At 57.0% G+C, this 18,461-nt stretch overlaps 1 protein-coding gene across 5 annotated transcripts in view; it reads right to left on the bottom strand.

The window, feature by feature from the left end:
* Window positions 1-3,336: 3,336 nt before the first annotated feature.
* The window catches only part of NCKAP5L (NCK associated protein 5 like), a 30,591-nt gene continuing 15,466 nt past the window's right edge, over window positions 3,337-18,461 (bottom strand). The window contains exons 2-13 of one of the 5 annotated variants that reach the window (XM_061205195.1): window positions 16,653-16,714; window positions 15,420-15,578; window positions 14,627-14,695; window positions 14,485-14,523; window positions 13,646-13,765; window positions 10,613-10,726; window positions 6,872-9,501; window positions 5,749-5,911; window positions 5,407-5,488; window positions 4,749-5,057; window positions 4,531-4,673; window positions 3,337-4,229 (exon numbers count right to left, since the gene is read on the bottom strand). In XM_061205195.1, the coding sequence (XP_061061178.1) occupies window positions 4,011-4,229; window positions 4,531-4,673; window positions 4,749-5,057; window positions 5,407-5,488; window positions 5,749-5,911; window positions 6,872-9,501; window positions 10,613-10,726; window positions 13,646-13,765; window positions 14,485-14,523; window positions 14,627-14,695; window positions 15,420-15,578; window positions 16,653-16,688 (4,083 nt within the window). In that variant the 5' untranslated portion in view covers window positions 16,689-16,714 and the 3' untranslated portion in view covers window positions 3,337-4,010. Of the gene's footprint in view, window positions 4,230-4,530; window positions 5,058-5,406; window positions 5,489-5,748; window positions 5,912-6,871; window positions 9,502-10,612; window positions 10,727-13,645; window positions 13,766-14,484; window positions 14,524-14,626; window positions 14,696-15,419; window positions 15,579-16,652; window positions 16,715-18,461 lie in introns of those variants that run through there. The other 4 variants (XM_061205196.1, XM_061205193.1, XM_061205194.1 and 1 more) reach the window with 4 other exon arrangements.

Below are 18,461 nucleotides of genomic sequence, written 5' to 3'. Positions count from 1 at the left end.
TTGAAGTCCTCAGAGTGTCCGCCGAATAAAACATAATTCTCAAAGAAAAAAAAAAGTGATTTGAAAGGAATTCCAATCAACTTGGGTTATGTCTGGGGAGTAAGACTGGGAGTTGGAATATGAGAGACTCTTCCTCTTCCTTATATGAATATTCTATTCAATCTCAATTATTTTTTAAACCATGAACATGCACTTTTATAAACTATGTCTTTAATAATTACAAAAGGTTTTTAAAAAAGGTCTTTCTTACCCCAAGATCAAAGAAATGCTCACCTATACTTACTTCAAATTCATATGTCTTAAAAAAAATTACTTATACGCTTGAATTAACTCACCCAGGACTATAGAAGGGGATATATACCTAGAATTTGCTTCAGAGAATGATTGTTTCCTTTAAAACCTTTTTGATAAAGGAAACAAAACACTATTTGTAGAAAATCTAGAAGAGGGTGAAGAAGAAAATAAAAACCACTGGCAACCCACAGAAAACCTCAGTTAACATTTTGGGATATTTCCTGCAAGAGACAGGGTACCCATTAAGGTGGAATCTGGAACCTTTTTATAGTCTTTTGCTGATGACTTGATGCCATTTATGGGGGACAAGGAAGGGGGGTCTGGAAGTTTGGGCTTCTTTTGTTTGGGAAATCCAGCAGAAAGGGTCATACACAATGGTGAGGCAAACATTCACCCATTGTTCATGGAGAAAAAAGTGAGGTCACCTTAATCCTGCAAGCAGATGTTGCAAACTGAGATATCAAGTGTCCTGCCATAGTGAGGATCAAGTGGTCTTTTAGCCAAACCCTTCCCTGAAGTACAAAGAGAAATTGGTTTCCCGGGAGTGTCTTGAACTAACCTGTGTGTCCCCTGCCACAGAATTATTTCAGATGGAATATTCTGTTTGTGTGGAGGGCACACACAGTCATGTGCGCCGGGGGTGGCTTGTCTGGGCCCAGCACCCCTTAGTAGCACACTGGGGGACCTAGGGACGAGAGCTGCCCACCTTGGAAGAGTTGGTAGGGAAGGGCTGGCTCCAGGTACCAGGTGTGGCTGATGCTACTCTGCCCTGGTGACTGGCACTGAGCTTTTTCTCAGGTGGCCCACATTGCCCTGGGGCCTAAGAGGCCACCTTGCATTTGCAAACACTGCAGGACGGGGCCCAGCAGCAGACTGAGCAGACCCTGGTGACAGAAACATGCACGGATCCTTGGTCTCAGCTTGTAGGAGGTGGAGTCCAGAGTCGAACCCACCATGCCAAGCTCCTTCCCGGAAAGGAAGTAGGATAAATATCCTGTAGGCGAACAATTCTGTTTTAACAAGGATATGAGGTAATCTATCAGGTTCAAACAGAATAAAGGGCTTAAGAAACCAAGAAATAAAAAGTTAAGAGAAGGATGTAGACTTCTTTGAGCCCGCCTGGCAAGAGGCAGAGATCAGCAGCTTGGTAATAACATCCTTAAGCCCCTAAAAGCAGAAGGGACAGTGGGATAGCTACCTGGAAGCAGAAGATAGAAGAAAATGCGATCCTGACATTTGGAGAAAATCAAGACGTCTGACTCGACCCTTCTCTAAGTCGTGTTAATTTCCTCAATGACGACATCAACTTAGGGAAACAGGAGGGAGAACAGCCTGGATGGGAGAGGGGTGGGAACAGCCGAGAGCTGAGGAGAAAGCTGGTCTGGTCCAATTTCCCAATCGTCCATAGATAAGGAAAACCAAGGCCCAGAGAAGGGATGTAACTTTCCCCACAGAACCAGACTCAGTGGCTAAGAAAGACTCTTGACGCCCAGTCTAGTGCTCTCCAGCCCTGCCCTTCAGAAGTGATCCAAGGCCAAAAAGGGAGGAGGAGATTAAAGTCCTGGCAGAAGAGAGCAAAGTTACACACCCAAAAAGAATCACTCCCACCAGGCTCCATCACTTCTCAGCCTTGGAAAACCACTGAATGTTTTTTTTTTTTTTGGCTGTGCCATGTGGCATGCAGGATCTTAGTTCCCCCATCAGGTATCAAACCCATGCCCCTGCAATGGGAGCACAGAGTCTTAACCACTGGACCACCAGGAAATTCCCCCATTGAATGTTTTTGAGCTTCAATGTCTTCATCTATGAAATGAATCAGGAGGCTGGCAATACGGTATTTAACAGGGAGTTCTTTCACTGCTCTCTGGACCATTCAGGGCTGGAGAGACACTGCTGGAAGGAGTTAGTATAAAGGGAGGCGTTAACAACCTCCCCGCCCCTGACCTTCCTTGGGCTGGTCAGAGCACAGGACAGCATCCAGTGGTATAACCGAGTTGTGAACAGGCCCAGCACTTCTCCCTGTCCAGGCACCCCTGACCTCAGCTTGGCAAGCCTGTGATGTTAACAAAGACCATGTATTCAGTACAGGGCCCCTTACCTCCATGATGAACTATCCAGAGTCCCAGCCACAAGGCCAGGGGTGTTAAGCATGCATGATGCCCAGGTGGCCTCCAGACGGTATGTCATGGGGAGGCGGTGAGTGCAGGCAACGGCAGGGGGGGTGCTGTGGACGAGTCACCCCACATCTTGCAACCTGGGCCGGAAGGAGGCCTTCCTAGGCCCAACTTGACTGGCCAATGTGAGACGGGCTGGGGCCACCTGGGTCACCTTCGGGTCATTGTCCAACTCCACGCCTAACAGGAAATCCAAGGGCTGGAGGGCGACAACCTCCCACCCCATGGCCTTCTCATGTCACACGGAGAGTCCGGAACAACTCCTAGAAGCCTAGACCCTTCCACACAGCCTCATTCCTGGCCTCCCCATTCTAAAGTGAGAATTTGAGAGCCAGGGGAACTTCTGGCTGAAATCTGAGGTAGAAATAGGGGCAAGAAGCTCTGAGGAAAGCCCAAAGTCTGTGGAGAGACTGGAAGGCGGCAAGTTGGAGGCCCAGTTGTGCCTCACTTCACGACAACAGGAGGCTGTGGACACTTACCTCTGTCTACCCCTGGGCCCCTGAAGCTCAGAGTCTGCACGTCCCACCTGACCTGGTATGTCCAGGGTTTGATCGCATGCCCATAGCTGCCCTCCCCATCTTCTTCCCTCTGAGGGGCAGCCCAGCCTTCTGCCCTGCCCAAGCCCTGGGCCAGGGGAACTGCCCCACCCCCAGGCACTGTTCCAGGTCTAAACAGACCCCACTTCCCCAACCCTTAGTTACCTTCTAGGGTGACTCCAGCCAGTGGCCCTGGTGGAGGGAGCTGCCTCACAAGGGAGCCTGGGGCAGAGTCCAGGGCCCTGGAGTCCTGCACCCCGGGGCCCACGCAGTCTCCACCTGCCTGTCCATCCCTGAGTCCTCCCACAGAATGAGCTGAGTCAGGGGCAGGGAGGGGCCTCCACATTTTATTAGGGATACGGCAGAAGCAGAGGCTGGAAGCAGAGCAGCCGCGTTTTTAACAACAGATAAATTAACCGCAGTGCGGGAATGGTGGCAGGGGGCGCGGGCGGGTGGAGATTGGGCCAGGTGCTTTAATATATATAAAAAAAAAACAACAAAAAAGACAGACAAATGGGCCCCAAAGACATGGGGCAGGAGAGGGCAGCACCATCCAGACAGCGGGGAGGGCCAGGGCAGACAGAGAGAAGGCAACTTGACCCCTCGCCCCTGAACTGCACCAGCACGGGGCTTCTGAGGCAGGGGAGCTGCCAGGGTGGGTGGAGATGGCACGGCTGGTGGGCAGGAAGCCCAGCACCACAAGATGGCTCAGCCTGAAGTGGGAGCTGGGGGCCGGGACACAGCGGCCTTGAACCCCCAGTCCCGCAGAGGAAGAGCCTTACTCTGGGTGAGAGAAGGGACCAAGGGTGGGGTCTCTCCCTGAGCTGAGAGCGGTCATCTCCTCCACAGCAGCGGCGGGCAGTGGCGTGTGCCGGGGACCCCCTTCACCTTCTTGTCCATCTACCTCCTTGGTCCCTTCAGGGAGGGGCCCCACGGGCCCCGAGGGGGCGGGGCGTGAGGCGAGCCGGTCTCCGACGCCAGAGCGGGGCGTGGCCGCTGCAACCGCTCAGCCCTGACTCCCGCAGGAGGACAGCGAGTCATAGAGTGAGTCACTGAGAGACTCTGAGGTCTCCAGCCCCGGGGGACCCCCACTGGCCACTCTCCCTTCCTCGCCCACGTCCGATGTGCTGGGGGTGCGGCTACCCCCAAACGCTGGGCCCTGGGGCGCAGGGGCTGGGCGGCTGGGCTCCAGGCTCCGCTTTCCGTCCACGTCCACGGGCAGGGCCTGGGGAAGGAGGGAAGGCTCGGGAGGAAGCTCCCCTTACCCCTCCCCGCCTGAGAGGCTCTGCCCACCTGACGGGGGCGCTGCAGAGGAAGCAGGCTGGAGGCGCGACTGAGCACAGCCCTACAGTTCCACCAAAGTTCCGGAAGGGAGAGAAGCCCTTTCCCCAAGAGGGGTGTTAGAAGGCGGGGGGAGGGGGTGGGCTGCCCACTCAGTCCTCCTCCCGGACAGGGCTGTACCTCACCCCATGTCATTCCCTCCTGCCCTCCACTGCTGTTCCCTTTTCCCCTTCGGCCATGCTCACCATGGGGGTCCTGGGCAGCCCCTCCAGTTGTCGGGGCGGGCATAGGAAAGGGTCAGAGGAGCCGCTGGCTGCCCTCGCGTTGGGGAAGGTCCAGTTCTTGGCCAGCTGGACAGGAGCAGGAGGGCCTGGGTCTTCACAAGGATCTATCCGGGGACAAGGGGAAGATGGGTGGTGGGTGGAGCTCCCAGAGAGGCCCACCCCCCTGCCCAGGCACTCACCGTGGGGACAGGTCTGATGGCCCCGGTGGCCCGGAGCAGCGGTGAGCAGGGCGGGGAAGGCCGGCATGCTGGGGTGCCGCCCGCTCACCAGCAGCTCCTCTATGCCAGGCACCTCACGCTCCAGTGTGTGGGCACGGCGGGGGACTTTGGTAAGGGGTGGGGGCCGAGCTGGGGGCACCCCGGCCGGGGGCTCCAGCCGTGGTGGCTTGGTCTTGGGAAGATTCTTACTGGGGGTCCCACTGCTGCCATGGTCTGGGGGCGGGAAGGTCCCAATGCCACTGTCCAGAGTTCGAGTCAAAGAGCCACAGGCTGGGGAGGGGAGGGGAAGTCAGGGATGTGAAGCTGCAGGCGGCTCAGCCCCTCTGCTTTCTTCCGGCTTTCTGCCCCTGCCCAGGTTCCACCCTTGGTCAGGGCCCCTCCTGGCCCCACCGGCTCAGTCATCCCTGCCTGCCCTGCCCCACCTCCCCTAGTCCTGGGGAAGAGGGCAGGGCAGGTACCCTATGAGGCAGGGAGGGATTTATTCCTGTGCAGCCCCAGTGCCCACTGATGCTTGGCACCAAGATGCTATAGGGCCTGGCACCTGCTGTGGTGACAGGAAGGAGTAAAGTGAGCAGGGGGTAAGGGGCAGGTCCCAGCCTTGGCCCTTGACCCTGCTGACCTGTGAAATGTGAGGTGGGCACTGGCTCAGCCAGACTGTCCTCTGAGGGCATCTCTTCCCGCCTCCCCGGCTCGCTGCTTGGCTGTACAGGGTACAGGAGACCTCAGAGCCCATTCCTCCTCCACCCTAATCCCCTCCATCAGGATCCCTGGAGTATGGGTCTGAGAGTCCTGGCAACCTGCCAGCCCTCAGGAGGCCCTCTCCCCTCCCCATTCTCCTCGGAGACCAGAAAGGCATCCAGCAGCTTCCAGGCCCCAGGGAAGGGGAGCCCTCCAGGCGGTAAGAGACCTGGCAGGGCCACAGAGCCAGGCCCTCCACCCAGCCCCCGCCCCAGGAACTTACCTTCCCAGGAGGTTTCCCGCAGCCCTGAAGAGGGCCCACCAGGCCATTTCGGGGCCCACAGGCCGGCCAGGGGTTCTTGGGGTCAGAGGACACTGGCTGGAAATCGCCATACTCAGGTTTGGGCTCCCGCCAGCTCTTGGGGGGCAGCTCCTTGCCATCCACCCTAGGGGCAGCAGTGCAGATTGCCGTGAGGGAGGCCCGGGCCCACTCACACATTCTGGCCTCCCTCCCTCCAATGGTGCTGGGCCTAGTGAGGCACCCACTGCCCCCTGCCCCTGGGGAAGGGGACATATCCCTGGTGGCTTCCCACATCAACCTCTCCTGACACCAGGAACAGGCCAAGACCCCAGGGAAAACTCCAGAGGATCAGCAGGGGCAGGGAATATGGGAGAACTCCCCCAAAGCTACCCAGGGTCAAGCCTAGAGACCTCTCCGACAATGTCTGCCGGTAGAGAGCAGACACGGTCACATCCTGGTCCACATGCGACACACCCTGCCTACCCCAGCTGACTTTGAGCGCACTTGCTGTCCAAACCACACCCTACCTGGAGCCCGATTCCTGAGGACATTCTGCCTTACCTGGCCCAGACACAGCAACCCCAAGGTGGGGTAGCCCCTTCTCTAAACCACAGCTCCCTTTGCTCAGTCTGTGGCAGGTGCCAAAAGGGCAAGATGGGAAGGGAGCCCTCCTTTTTCTACAGGATAGAAAACCCCGGAGGGAGAAGACCTGCATCAGCCCAGTTAGGTACTAGCACTCCCTTAACTACTGCATGCTGCACCTCAGACAGGCTGCCTCATCTGACTCAAGACAATCCAAGAAAATGTGGACTGTTAACTCTTCTCAAATGAGAAACTGGGTCGCAGCAAGTTGAATGTCAGCCAGCCAGAGAGGAGGGGAGCTGGGGCACAAACCCCTTGCTCCTTGTTCGAGGCCCCAGTCTCTCCTCTGGGCCAGGCCATTAACCCTCAGGATGCTTTGGTGCCATTTCATTTGACCTCCTACACCCTTTGACCTCTGGGAAGCCCCAGGTCCTGGGAAAGGCACTCCCAACCCCAGGGATGCCCGTGTAGGGAAAAGGGCCCCCAGCCACCAAGCCCCTGCCAGCTGGTCCCGGGCTCTCACCTGTTGAGCAGCTGCTGCATGAAGGTGTCCGCACCCTGGTACATGCCGGCCAGCTGGCCCTGCACCTGCCCCAGGCCTGCACTGGGCCCCGGCACTGGTCCCCCGGGCCGTGGCCGGGCCCTGCTGCTCAGGTAGGCCTTCTCCTCCTCCAGTGCCCGGCGCAGGTCTTCCGCCTTAGCCATCAGCTTGGAGATGTTGAGGCTCTCGGCCTCCAGCTTCCGGGCTTCCATCTTGACCTCCTTCCGGAGCGGGGAGCCCCCACCAGCCCCTTCCTTGCCCTTGGCGGCCTCTGTGCGGCGGTTCAGCGCTGGCAGCTTGCTCTTCTTAAGGCCGAACCAGCTGGCGATGCTGCTAGTGTTGCGGTGCTTGGCCTCAGTGCCGGGGGCCCGCTCCTGGCCCTGGAGACGCAGCATGTTCTCCTCTATGCCCTTCATCACCTTCTCCTCAATGGCCGAGTGTGGGGCCCGCCCCTCAGGGCCTGGGCCTGGGTCGGCAGGGCCAGGTGCTGGGGGTGTGGGCTGGGCCGTAGCGCCGCCGCAGTCTGCCCAGGGTGGGCCCTTCCCCTTGTCAGGCTTGGGGGGCTCCTTGGTGGCTGGTGGGGCCACAGGTCGGGGCACCACCTTGGTGGGCGACTTAGAAGGCAGTTTTGTCGGGCTGCCGTGGGGACTCTTATTGGGCTTGCCGAGGCTGGGGGCTGAGGTTGGCACTTTGGCAGGGGTGCGGGGTACCTGGGGGCACAGGGCCCCTGCCAGCCGGCTCTTGGCCAGCTCCACTTTGGTGAGGCAGCTCCTTGGTGAGACAGGCTCCAGGTCCACCCGGGCCCCCATGGAGTGGGAAGAGTAGACTCGGGACCCAGGGTCCCCCAGGAGCCCAGATTCCTGTTGCTTCAGGCTGCTTGTGCCTAAGGCCACGGCCCCCCGCAGGGCCCCCTTGGCTTCTGGCTGCTCAGGGGGCCTGGAGGCAGAGGGTGCTGTGTCTCCAGTGCTCTCCCCTGACTTCCCTCCTCCCCGGGCCTTCTCGGTGCCAGGCCTAGCTGGCGCCCCATTCTTTTCTGGGCCCTGGGGCCCCTCGGGGCCAGTCTTCAGTTTCCCCAGGGCTGCTAGTCTGTCCCGCAGAGGTGTGTAGCCAGGATCCCCAGGTCGCCGGGCCGGCCCTTGGCCAGGTTTCTTGGACGAGCTGCCTGGGGTCCTGCGGCCAGGGTGGGGAGACTCCGAGCCTGCCTTGTCCAAACTCTTCTCCTGGGCACTCTCATAGGGGCAGGATTCTGGGTGGCAGGGGCTGGAGGGGACTCCAGGGCTTCTGAGGACCTCAGGGGCCCGTGGCACCTCCAGAGTTAGTTGTGGGTAGGTGGGCACCTGCAGCGGGGATGGAGGTGGCTCTGGGGAAGGCCCCCTAAAGGTGCTCCGGGAAAGGTCCAGAATGTTCTCGTAGCAAGGAGACACCACTGGTCCCGGGGAAAGCGTAGTGGACAAGGCTGGCTGGGGAGGTCTGAGCTGTGCAGAATCTGGGGTTGTGGGGCAGGGTGACGGGCTGGTGGGCAGGCCCTGCGCCCCCTCTGGGGACAGCTCTCCTCCGCCCAGACCCCTGCGGGCCGGCAGCGGGGAGGGGCTGCCGTCTGAGCCACTGTTCCGACAGGGGATTCGGGAGTTCCGGGGGAGCTGGGGGCTGAGCTGAGGGCCCCCTGGGCTGGGTACCTTCTCTGAGGCTGGAGGCAGCTTTAGAAACTTGAGACCTCTGGCTGGAGAGGGCAGAAGGGGTCCTTGGGCTTCCCCGGGAGAAGGGGGGCCAATTTGGAGCTTGCTTTTCACCTGAGATGAGGAGTGGGGGTGGCCAGACCGTGAGCCCAGGGGGGCGTCCCCTGCACCCATGAACACGCTGAGGAAGGGGAGGGGCCCCTGGCCCTCTGAGGTAGCACCAAAGCCCGGCCTGTGGGCCTCCGGGGTACCCCCTCCCCAAGCTGACTTGGGGAGGCCTTTGGACTTGGACAGCTGTGGGGGCCCCTGGTCTGGGGAGGATGGCTGCCTGGGACCCGGCTGGTCCCCGCCGAGTGGGCAAGCAGCCCCGGCCAAGAAGGCCTGTAGGTAAGACTCTGTGTCCTCAAGGAGCTGGCCCAGGTTCAACTGTTTGCGGGCCAGGGCCCCGAGCAGGGTGTCAGGGCTGGGTGCCTCGCTGGGGTCACCTGCCTCATCAGAAGAGGAGGAGGAGCTGCTGCCTGGGGCGCAGGGTGGCCCGGAACCGGTGCCCTGGGCCTGTGGGGAGCCCCTACTAGGGCCCCAGGGCCGCCCAGCCCTCTCTTCCTCCCCTGGGCCCCCTAAGAGGCGCTCCCAGTGCAGCAGGCCTCCCAGGCTACCAGGACCTAGTAGCAGGTAGGGGGCCCAGGGAGAGGGTTCAGGCTGAGGTGGGCCACATAGCTCGCCATTGATGGGCTCTGGGGAGCCGGAACCCTCGCCTGGAGGCGGCCAGGGGGTGGCAGGTGAGCACAGAAGCAAGGGGTCAGTCTCTTCCAAGGCTCTCAGCACCTCCAGGATCTGGGCTTTCTTTCGAAGGAACGGGGACAGGGCCTCCAGCGCTGGGGGTGGGGCGGCCGGGGGTCCTGGGCCTCCTGGCCGCAGCTGCTGCTCCCAACACACCTTGGGGGAGAAATGGCATGAGGAGGAGATCGTGTGCAGGCCAGGGACCCGAGCGGGCATAACTGAGTATGCCAGGAACAGAGCTGGCCTGGTTTGTCTGTGTCCCCAAAAGGAACTGATAGCTTCTGGGATATGTTGGAAAGCTTCCTCAAGAGTCTCTGAGTCCTGGTTACCCCAAATGTCCTTCCTGGCACACCTGGGGTTGGGTGGGCACCCACCTCCCTTTCTGTTTATCTCTGCACCACTTCCTACCAGTATTTGCGGGTTAGCAGGGCTGACCACCTACAACCCTGGAATCTATGTTTGCCCCAGGAGAGGGAGGCCTGTCCATTTCTCAGTCTCCAGAAAGAACACAGACTCAAGAAAGGGATGTGATGTGGCCAAGTCCTAAGTCAGTTGCTGCAGGCAAGCCCGGGCCTCCTCAGGTCAGGCAGCTGTCCTGCTGCGCTGATCCCCGTGGAGAAGCAGACTGGGAATGACTCCATTGCAAACCCTTTCCTGCTTCTCCCAGGCCCCTTCTTAGGCCCCGTCTAGTCTGGTACAGTGGTTAACTACATGGGCTCTGGAGCCAGATTGTATGGGTTCAAGACCCAGGTCCACTGCTTAACTAGTTATATGACTTTCAGCAAGTTATTTAATCTCTAAGCTTCATTGTATCACCTGTAAAACAGGATGGTGATTATGTTTAATCTCACAAAATAAGATAAATGAAACCAGATATGCAAAAGAATGAATGAATAATAGTTCTGGACTGGGATAAATAAATATGTGTATGATTATAAATTTAAGCCAAAAATTACCAAAAAAAAAAAATAAATGAGATCCAGGTGTCCAGTACAGTGCCTGGCACAGACTAAGAGCTCAGGAAGTATTAACTGTGAGTCTGACTGCTGTACTATAACGCCTTTGCTCGCGAGACCAGTGGCTGAGGGTGGGGATCTGTTTTTCTTGGTACGAGGCTGACAGCTGAGGGCTCACACCCAGCCTGGACAAGAATCTGTGTGCCCGGAAGCAGCCCTTCCCCTGGGACTCATTAGGAAACAGCCGTGGAGCACCGGCTGACGAGCCCGGAGCCAGCGGAGCCACAGACCACAGTGCCCAGCGCTCCTACCTCTCTCTGCCCAGCACAGCGCCCCAGAGGCAGCGAGGTGGCCGGTCCCTCAGCGGAGCTCAGGGAGGGGGTGGCTGGTGGCTCTGAAGGCAGCTGGAGTGGGGCGAGTGGGATCTGCAGGGGAGAGGCGAGGTTAGCACAGGTGCTGTCTGTCCCAGGTCCCTACTCCCACAGGAAGCTATGGCTTCCCATCCAGGGGCAGGGAAACATTCTTCCAAGTCTGCTCCTTCGGTGACGTCTCCTGGCCCAAGGTGTGGCTCTCACCACTTGGTCAGAGGAGCCTCGGGAGACACAGCACAGGTAGACTGAAGAAGTGCAAGCCCAGGTGGCCGGGAGGTGGGACAGGGTAGGGAGATCTGGAGAAAGAGGAGTGCCCCTGGGCCAGCAGGCAGTGGCAGGCCTAACCCGGGTGTCCAGCGAGCCTCCAGGACCCTCTGCTTTTCTGAGGGGCCTCCTCCCTGATTACAGAGAGGGTGAGCCTCGAGGCCCCTTCCTGTTCTGACTACCCGTGACCCAGCATCCACAGGGTTGGCTGAGACTAACGGAAGAGGCATTTGTTACTGGGTCCTGGAAAAGAGATGGTGGGAGTTATCACTTCTGTCTCCCCTGAATGGCCTCATGTGAAATCTCTGCTCTGAGGATTACAAAAGTAGTATTCTTTTTGGCTGCACCACACGGCATGTGGGATCTTAGTTCCCCAACCAGGGATCAAACCTACGCCCCCTGCAGTGGAAGAGCAGAGTCCTAACCACTTAATCATGGATTACTTAATCATGGATCACTTCTCTCTCATTCCCCTTCTGCTAGGCATCTCGACTAGATACAAGTCAGCTTTAACTCTCCCCGTGTCATTCTCCATGGCTGTTAAATCCTGTCTCTGTGGTGTCTCTGCCTCCCCTCCAGCCTGGCCAGCTGCAGCCGCTCCTGCGGCCCACGATCCTCACACCTCTGGCCTGGACGCTGCTCAGCATTTCAGTCTCTCTGACCTGGCTGGGTGGCTTTTCAATCTCCTGTGCACAAGGCAGCCTAAAGCATCTTTTTCTTCTTTGTCTAAAGCATCTCTGTGCTCATAGCCTCCTCTGCCTGCCCATTGCCTCCAGAGACGAGTCTGAACCCCTCTGCCGGCATTCCGGCTGGGCCTGCTGGTTCTTCCCTGACGCCATCCCCAGCTCTCTCTCACTCACTCTTTACACATCCTTTGCTCAAGTCCAGCTAAACAACTCTCGGCTCCCTAGGATTCCCTGCTCTGTTCCTTCCACAGGGAACCCCATCTCCCAGACCCCTACTGCAGTCTTTTAAAATCTCCCATCCATCAGGGCCCAGGTCTGACGTCACCTCCTTCAAGGAACCCTCCCCATCCCATCTCTGATGGCCTCTCTGCCCCTTGGGCTCTTGGTCAGCAGTGTCACACTCTGTAGCCCTGCCTTAGTGTCCAGTAGCCCCAGCTCTCAGCGGTTACGTTCGCTCTGCACAGGCCACAGCTCTGTCCAATTCCATACCTGTTGGCAAAGGCACTGCTCACAGTCAGAGCTTAATTAGCATTTGCTCAATGGAGCTTCCATCCTAGCAAAGCACAACTTGGAAATAACATTAATAATGACAACTAGCCACCAGTCACTGACTATCTACTACGGGCCAAGCACTAGATATTATCTCATTTAATCCTCACAACAACCTGTAATATAGGTATTTTTTATCCCCATTTACAAGGGAAAAAACCCGTGGTTTGTGTGGTTAAATAATTTACCCAAGGTCGCACAGCTAAGAATTAGCTAAGTTAGGGACCCAACCCAAGTTTATCTGAGGCCAAGGTTCGTGCTCTTTCCATTATGTCATGTTACTTCTGGGGAAGATAAATCTATGGTCCCAAACCCCAAAATTCATTTTAAAATTCCCAATTCAAATCCCAGAATTCATTTAAGTAAAAAACAAACGATTTCAGGATGATCTACACCTCTGTTATCATCAGTCACTGAGAAGGGTATGGACAACAGGGTAAGCTTGGCTGGTGTGGGTCAGGCCTCTGGGGATTCCTGGGTCAACCCTACAGCAGGGACAGACCCAGGGCAGGGAGCTGCAGAGTCACTGCCGCTGATTCACCCAGGTCTGCACCAGCCTGGTGAGACAGGGGCTGCAGAAAGGCCATGGTGGTGAGACACTTCCTCTGACAGGGGTCAGGTTTCCCGGAGAGCTGAGGGCATCCTGCTCAGGATCTGGGGGCCAAGAGCTGCCTGGTTTGCATTACAGACACACAAATTCAGACATACACACAAGGTGTTTCTCTTGTCAAGGCTGGGGCGGGTTGGCGGTGTGCTGGTCGACCTCAGAACCCACCGTTCACCTCAGGTACCTGGAGCTGCTCCTGATCCACCCAGGTCTCACCCCATCCTTGGGGATTCCTGACAGAGTGGACCCCAAGTGACATCTTAACTGAGCCCAGGACTCATTCCCAGTAGCCTCCTGCTTCTCCTGGGTAAGGCAGATTTCAGGGCTAGAAGCAGGGACAGTGTCTGCAGCCATGCTTGGGTCAGTGGGTGAGCACATGCAGCTAGGCATGTGCAGAGTCATCCGGGTGAAGTGCCTTTCCTGACCTCTCTGTGACACCAAGCACTGGGTGCCTTACACCCGGCCCCACCCCTGCCCCTGGCCAAGAAGAAGGCAACGCAGTGGCCAAAGGGGCCCCTTGGGAGCTCGAAATAATTGCATTTTCAGCCTCCACCCATCTGAGGGCGGAGGAAGCAAGGACCTTCTCTGTCAACAAGAAGGGATACCATCCAGCTGGGCGGGGAGCACCTGGGAGGTGGGGGAGAGCCAAGCTTAAGGGAACTCAGGAAGTTTCCCCCTCATCTAAGGCTTAGATCTATCAGGCTCGGTCGGCCTGCCCTGGATGGCCACAGCCCCCAGAATGGAGGGCAATGGCTAATGGCCTACTTCTGTAGGTGTCTGGGAGAAGAGATGGTGATGATATTGACAGGGCTGGGGGGAGGCAGGAAGCCGAGATGTGAGGAAGGAAGGAGAATCTCTTGTGCCCACCTGAGGGAGGGAGCCTGCTGTGAGCTGAAGTTTCTGCTGAAACAGGGCGCTCAGCATCTGGTTCTGCCGTTCCAGGTCAAATACCCTCTTCTTCAGCTTGATGCACTCCTCCCGCAGGTCCTGCCACCCCCGGGAGGTGGAGGAAGACAAAGAGAGGATGGTGGGGAGAGGGAGAGTGGTATGAGCACAGTCGCCTTCATCAGAGCAGCGGGCACTCCTGCTGGGCATGCCCTTCTCTTGCAACCTCCTTCTATGAGGGAGCTGACCCTGCCTATGTTTATGGCTATCACATCTTCTGGGGATGGTAAATTTTCTAACGTTTACCACCCCTGGTCAGAGGTAATTCCGTTCCATTTGGCAACTTTCACAATCCTGGAGCCAATCCCCTGCCTCTTAGAAAGCACATGTCAAAGAAGGGCCCATATAAGGCAGAGGAAGACCTGGGGGTCAGAGTGGCCCACATGTCAAGAAATTACCCACACTACTTGAGTAAATATTTAGATGTCACCGTATGCTTACAACATCAACATTGCTATCAGGGCTATCGCAACCTGGAGAAACTAACTGGGGCCAGAATAACAGAAGGATTCAAGCCCAAATCAAAGTTACCATAGCTCAGAGACTTGGCCTTACCTAGCCAGGTAGAACAGTATGGACTGTCCAAGACAGAGAAAGGGGACTTCACTGGAGGACCAAGACGCCATTTCCACCCTCCTCTATTCCCTATCTAAGCAGGTACAGGGGTCCACAGGAAGGACCTCCCCTGCTGTACCCAGGGCCTCCTCCCAGGGCGTCTGGGCTCAGGGCAGAGGGTGAGAACGTCTCTTGTGGCCTTTTACCTTTTGGTTCAGCAGCGCCTGCACCACATGGTTGGCAACCTGGGGACAGAAAGGCAGAGCTGAGGAAGAGCTGTCAGCCAACCCAGCCTCTGCCTGGAATCGACAAGCTATCCTCCCCATGGGGAGCATCAGTTCCACAGACCTCGTCCAGACAGCGCTCGTAGGTCTCCCGCTGGTTTTCATTGGCCTGGGCGAGTGCCGAGTTCTCTGCCTGCAGGAAGGAGGAGGAGGGCAAATAGGAGGCTAAGGGATCATTCTTCCCCCGGGCAAGTCCCTCTTGGGGAAGGGGAGGCAAGGAGTCTACTAGCTCTACCCCTGCCCCAGCTCTTGGCTCTGGTCTGATTCTGCCAGGGGGAGGCCTGCAGCCCCAGGGCATGAAGAAGGCAGAGCTGAGATGGCTGGTTTTTTGTTACCCCAACTTCTTCAGTCAGTGAGGCTGCAGGGGCTGGGGAGACACAGCAACCAGGAGGACCGAAGGTGGGAGGTGCCAAAAAGTAAACCTTATTTCCCTGGGGAGAGGGCAGAGGAGCCTGGAGGGAGGAGGGCAGGGTCTTAGGAATGTGGTAAAAGGCCTAGTTTAAGGATCCATGTTTTTGTCCCTCAACTCCTGAGACCCTTCTTTCTGTGGCCTCTGCGGCCACCCCCTTCCTAGAGCAGGGGCATGAAAGCAGGGGAGAAGAGGGGTAGAGAAGGGAGATATTCTGGGGGTTAGGATGGCCCCACCCTTGCGCACGCCTCTTGTCCTGAGCTGGCACGCAGGCTGCAGAGCGAAGAGCAAGGAAAGGGGTTCTCAGAGGGGCTCTGCTAAAGAAACGTTCAGCTCTGCTCCAGCCTGGTAAAGCGGCCTGAGAGGAAGGTCCCCCGCACCCCAGAACCCACCCAAGCTCCCCAGGGTTCTGGCCAGCACTGCTGCCCCCCGCCGCCCCGTGCCCCACCTCCAGCTCCCGCAGCCGGTGCAGGAGCTCCTGGCAGGTGCTCGGCTCCATGCTGCCCTCACCACCCTCTCCTGGCTTCGGGTTTCCAGGGTTCCCGGCCGGCTGGTCCATGGCCTCCGACATCAGGCCCTGGGGACAAGTGAGAGAAGCCCCGGCAGGCTACTCCAGGGCACGGGGAGGTAAGCGGAGGAGGAGGAGGACAGAGACGAAAGTTGTCAGTATTCTCGGAGTTTGGATCAGTGTGACCCCCGTGCCACGGACACTGTAACAACTCAGGGTCAGGCTAAGACTCCTGCTCATGGGACAGACACATAGACACACTCTTCCCATCTCAAGAACAGAGACCATTGTTTTATAAAACCCTATAATTGCTCTCGCCCTCTCACAGGTCACACAGACACTGGCCAGGAGCCAAGAAACCTGAATTCTCCGCTGACGCTGGCCTCAGACTGGCGCCCGGTATCCTCTAGGGCAGAGTGGGAGGTGGCCTGCATGCCGCCAAGACTCCCTGCTTGCAGCGAGGCCCCGGGGGACCAGCCTCTGTGCACGTTGGGCCCTCCGCAGGGGTCTCTTGACACCTACCCCCCTACCGCTTGGCCAGCTCCTTCCTATTCATTCTCCAGGGCCCCCACTCCAAGGCCGGGTCAGGTACTGCTCCCGCACGGCTCTGTGACTGTCCCCCAAGACTGCCAGCTCTGAGAGGGCAGGGACACTGTCTTCACTTCACTGTCCACACTCACACTTCTTGGTGTGATACGTGGTGTATAAGAGACAGACTGACAGCTGTACAGACTAGCGTGTCATTGCCTGAGCACACAGAGCCAGGGTTCTGACCTGTATCGCATTATGTGATCCCCGCCCCCAAACTGTTGCCATAGTGACTGGCTTTACCTGACTAGTCTTCACCTTCCATTTGAGTTTCAATTTCTCAGCTAAAGTACTCATTTCCTTCCTCTGCACAAATATTGCAGAAATTTCCAGTAGATGGGAAACCCTTCCTAACATAAAAGGTTGGAGGCCCCCAGTCTACCACCAACTACTTGCGTCCCTGACCCACTGCAGCTCCCACAAAAGGGGCTTAGCACTTTTGGACCAAGGAAGAGAGGAGCTCTCGGCAGCTACCAGGCCTCTGAATGCTCTTCCCTCCCGTGGGGCACAGGGGCGGCCTCTCCCACCCCAGCCCTCCTCCTCCAGTCCCCACCACCAGCGCGCACAGGCTCCACAGCCTCTCACCTGTCTCTGCCTTCTCACCCAGGCTGGCACACTCATGCAAGCAGCCAGAATGGTCACCTTGCCTGTGGAGACACAGAGGGAGACGATGTCAGCCATGCATTTATTGGGTTCCTGCTGCCTGGCATCCTGGGCCATAGGGATAAACAAGCCAGAGAAAGCCCTGCCTTTATGAGGCTCCCATTCTATTGGGCGAGGCAGGTAATACCAGATAAACCAATGAACAGACATCAGGTTCCAAGAAGGCTCTGGAGGTGACAGCAAGGCAGAGACCTGAATGAAGGCTGGATGAAATCCTGGAATGGGAAAAGCATTCCAGGCAGAGGAAAGAGCCAGTGCAAACGTCCCCAGCTCTCAGCCAGAGGGGAATGAACAGCCACGCAGCCCTTCCAAAATTCTTCTTTAATCCTCATAACCACAAAGGGAATTAAGTGCTATTATCCACACCTATATGTGAGATGAGGAAACTGAGGCACAGGAAGCTACACCCACATACCCAGAGTGCATCCTGTGTGCTGGCACTTTCTCATGCATCATCAATCGCATCTGATTCTCCTATCGACCTTGTAAAAGGAGGGCAAGGCGGGGGTGCCAGCCTGGTCTGAAGCAGGCTCCAGAGGCAAAGGATGCTGCCCACATCATATGGCAGGTTCACAAAGCACAATGGACGGGCTTGGGTCCCCCCTTCCTATGCAGCCTCTCTGTACACACACGTGGTACTGTGTGCTCTGTGTAGTTAGTCCCAGTGCTCTCGGAGCTTTGCAGTTAAGAGATCTGGCTTAGAATCTGACTCTGCAAAATCTGTTTCCTCACCTGTATGATGGGGATCAGAATACTTAGTCCAAAGGGTTGTTGGAGCATGAAGTGAGATAACGTATGTCGAGTGTCTTGCATGGACTCAATAAATGGAGGCTTTTCACGTTTTGGAGCCCACTGCTACTTCAGCGGTTCACCTGCAAGTGGACTCTTGAGTCCCAGGCCCCTCACCCTGGGGGTCTGAGCAGGAGGGTCTCCTGAAGATGTGAGGTGCTGCCCCTCTGCCCTGCCCTCAGGGGCCTCCTCCTCTCCAACCCCCTCCCTGCCAGCCCTCCAGCTGCAGGGCCAGCCCAGTCCTCATTCTTCTCTGCCTGATACCCTAGAAAGAGAAAGGGTAACAGCAGAAAGGGAGAATGCTCCTTTCTGGGTGGGGTGGGGGAGGGAGAGAGAACAAGCATGTGTGCACAATCATGGGAAGGGGGCTTCTGAAAACCAGAATAAAAGGAAAAACTGTGTAATGCTTATTTTTAACACTCTGTCACAATCTAAAGTCCTTTGTTATTTTAACATCATAAAAATGTATCAAGTATAACTTCATTTTGCTCGCAACATTATCATGCTTGATATATTTAGAAATGGACAGGCCTCGAAAGAAACGAAAAAAATTCAGGAAAAATCCTCCTTCCCACATACACAAATAGGGGTTAAAACTAAAAAAGGCCTCGGGTTACCTCCACCATTGGACCAGTTCCAGGCCACCCCACATCACCCATCTCTGGGCCATCATCCTCTTGCCAGGCAGAGGCTCCCACTGTTCTAGGAGAAGCCTGTCCCCACAGATCACCAGCGTCCCCTCAGCCCCCTCACCACTTAGTTCCCCAGTGGACACCTCCAGGAATAGAGGGGCTGGGGTGGGGAGTGTGAAAAAAACCAGGGGGATGAAGGAGGGGAGTAGGATGAACAAGGCAGTGTCTGGAGGCCAGAAAAGGGAAAGATAAAACAGTAGAAACCTCGAGTCTTTGTTTTCTTCACACAACAAAAACCAAACTAAGGGTG

The sequence above is a fragment of the Eubalaena glacialis genome, chromosome 11 (genome assembly GCF_028564815.1).
Source record: "Eubalaena glacialis isolate mEubGla1 chromosome 11, mEubGla1.1.hap2.+ XY, whole genome shotgun sequence".
In the NCBI taxonomy this organism is placed as follows: domain Eukaryota; kingdom Metazoa; phylum Chordata; class Mammalia; order Artiodactyla; family Balaenidae; genus Eubalaena; species Eubalaena glacialis.
Note: the sequence above shows the minus strand (reverse complement) of the source record. Positions and strands in the feature narration are given on the sequence as shown.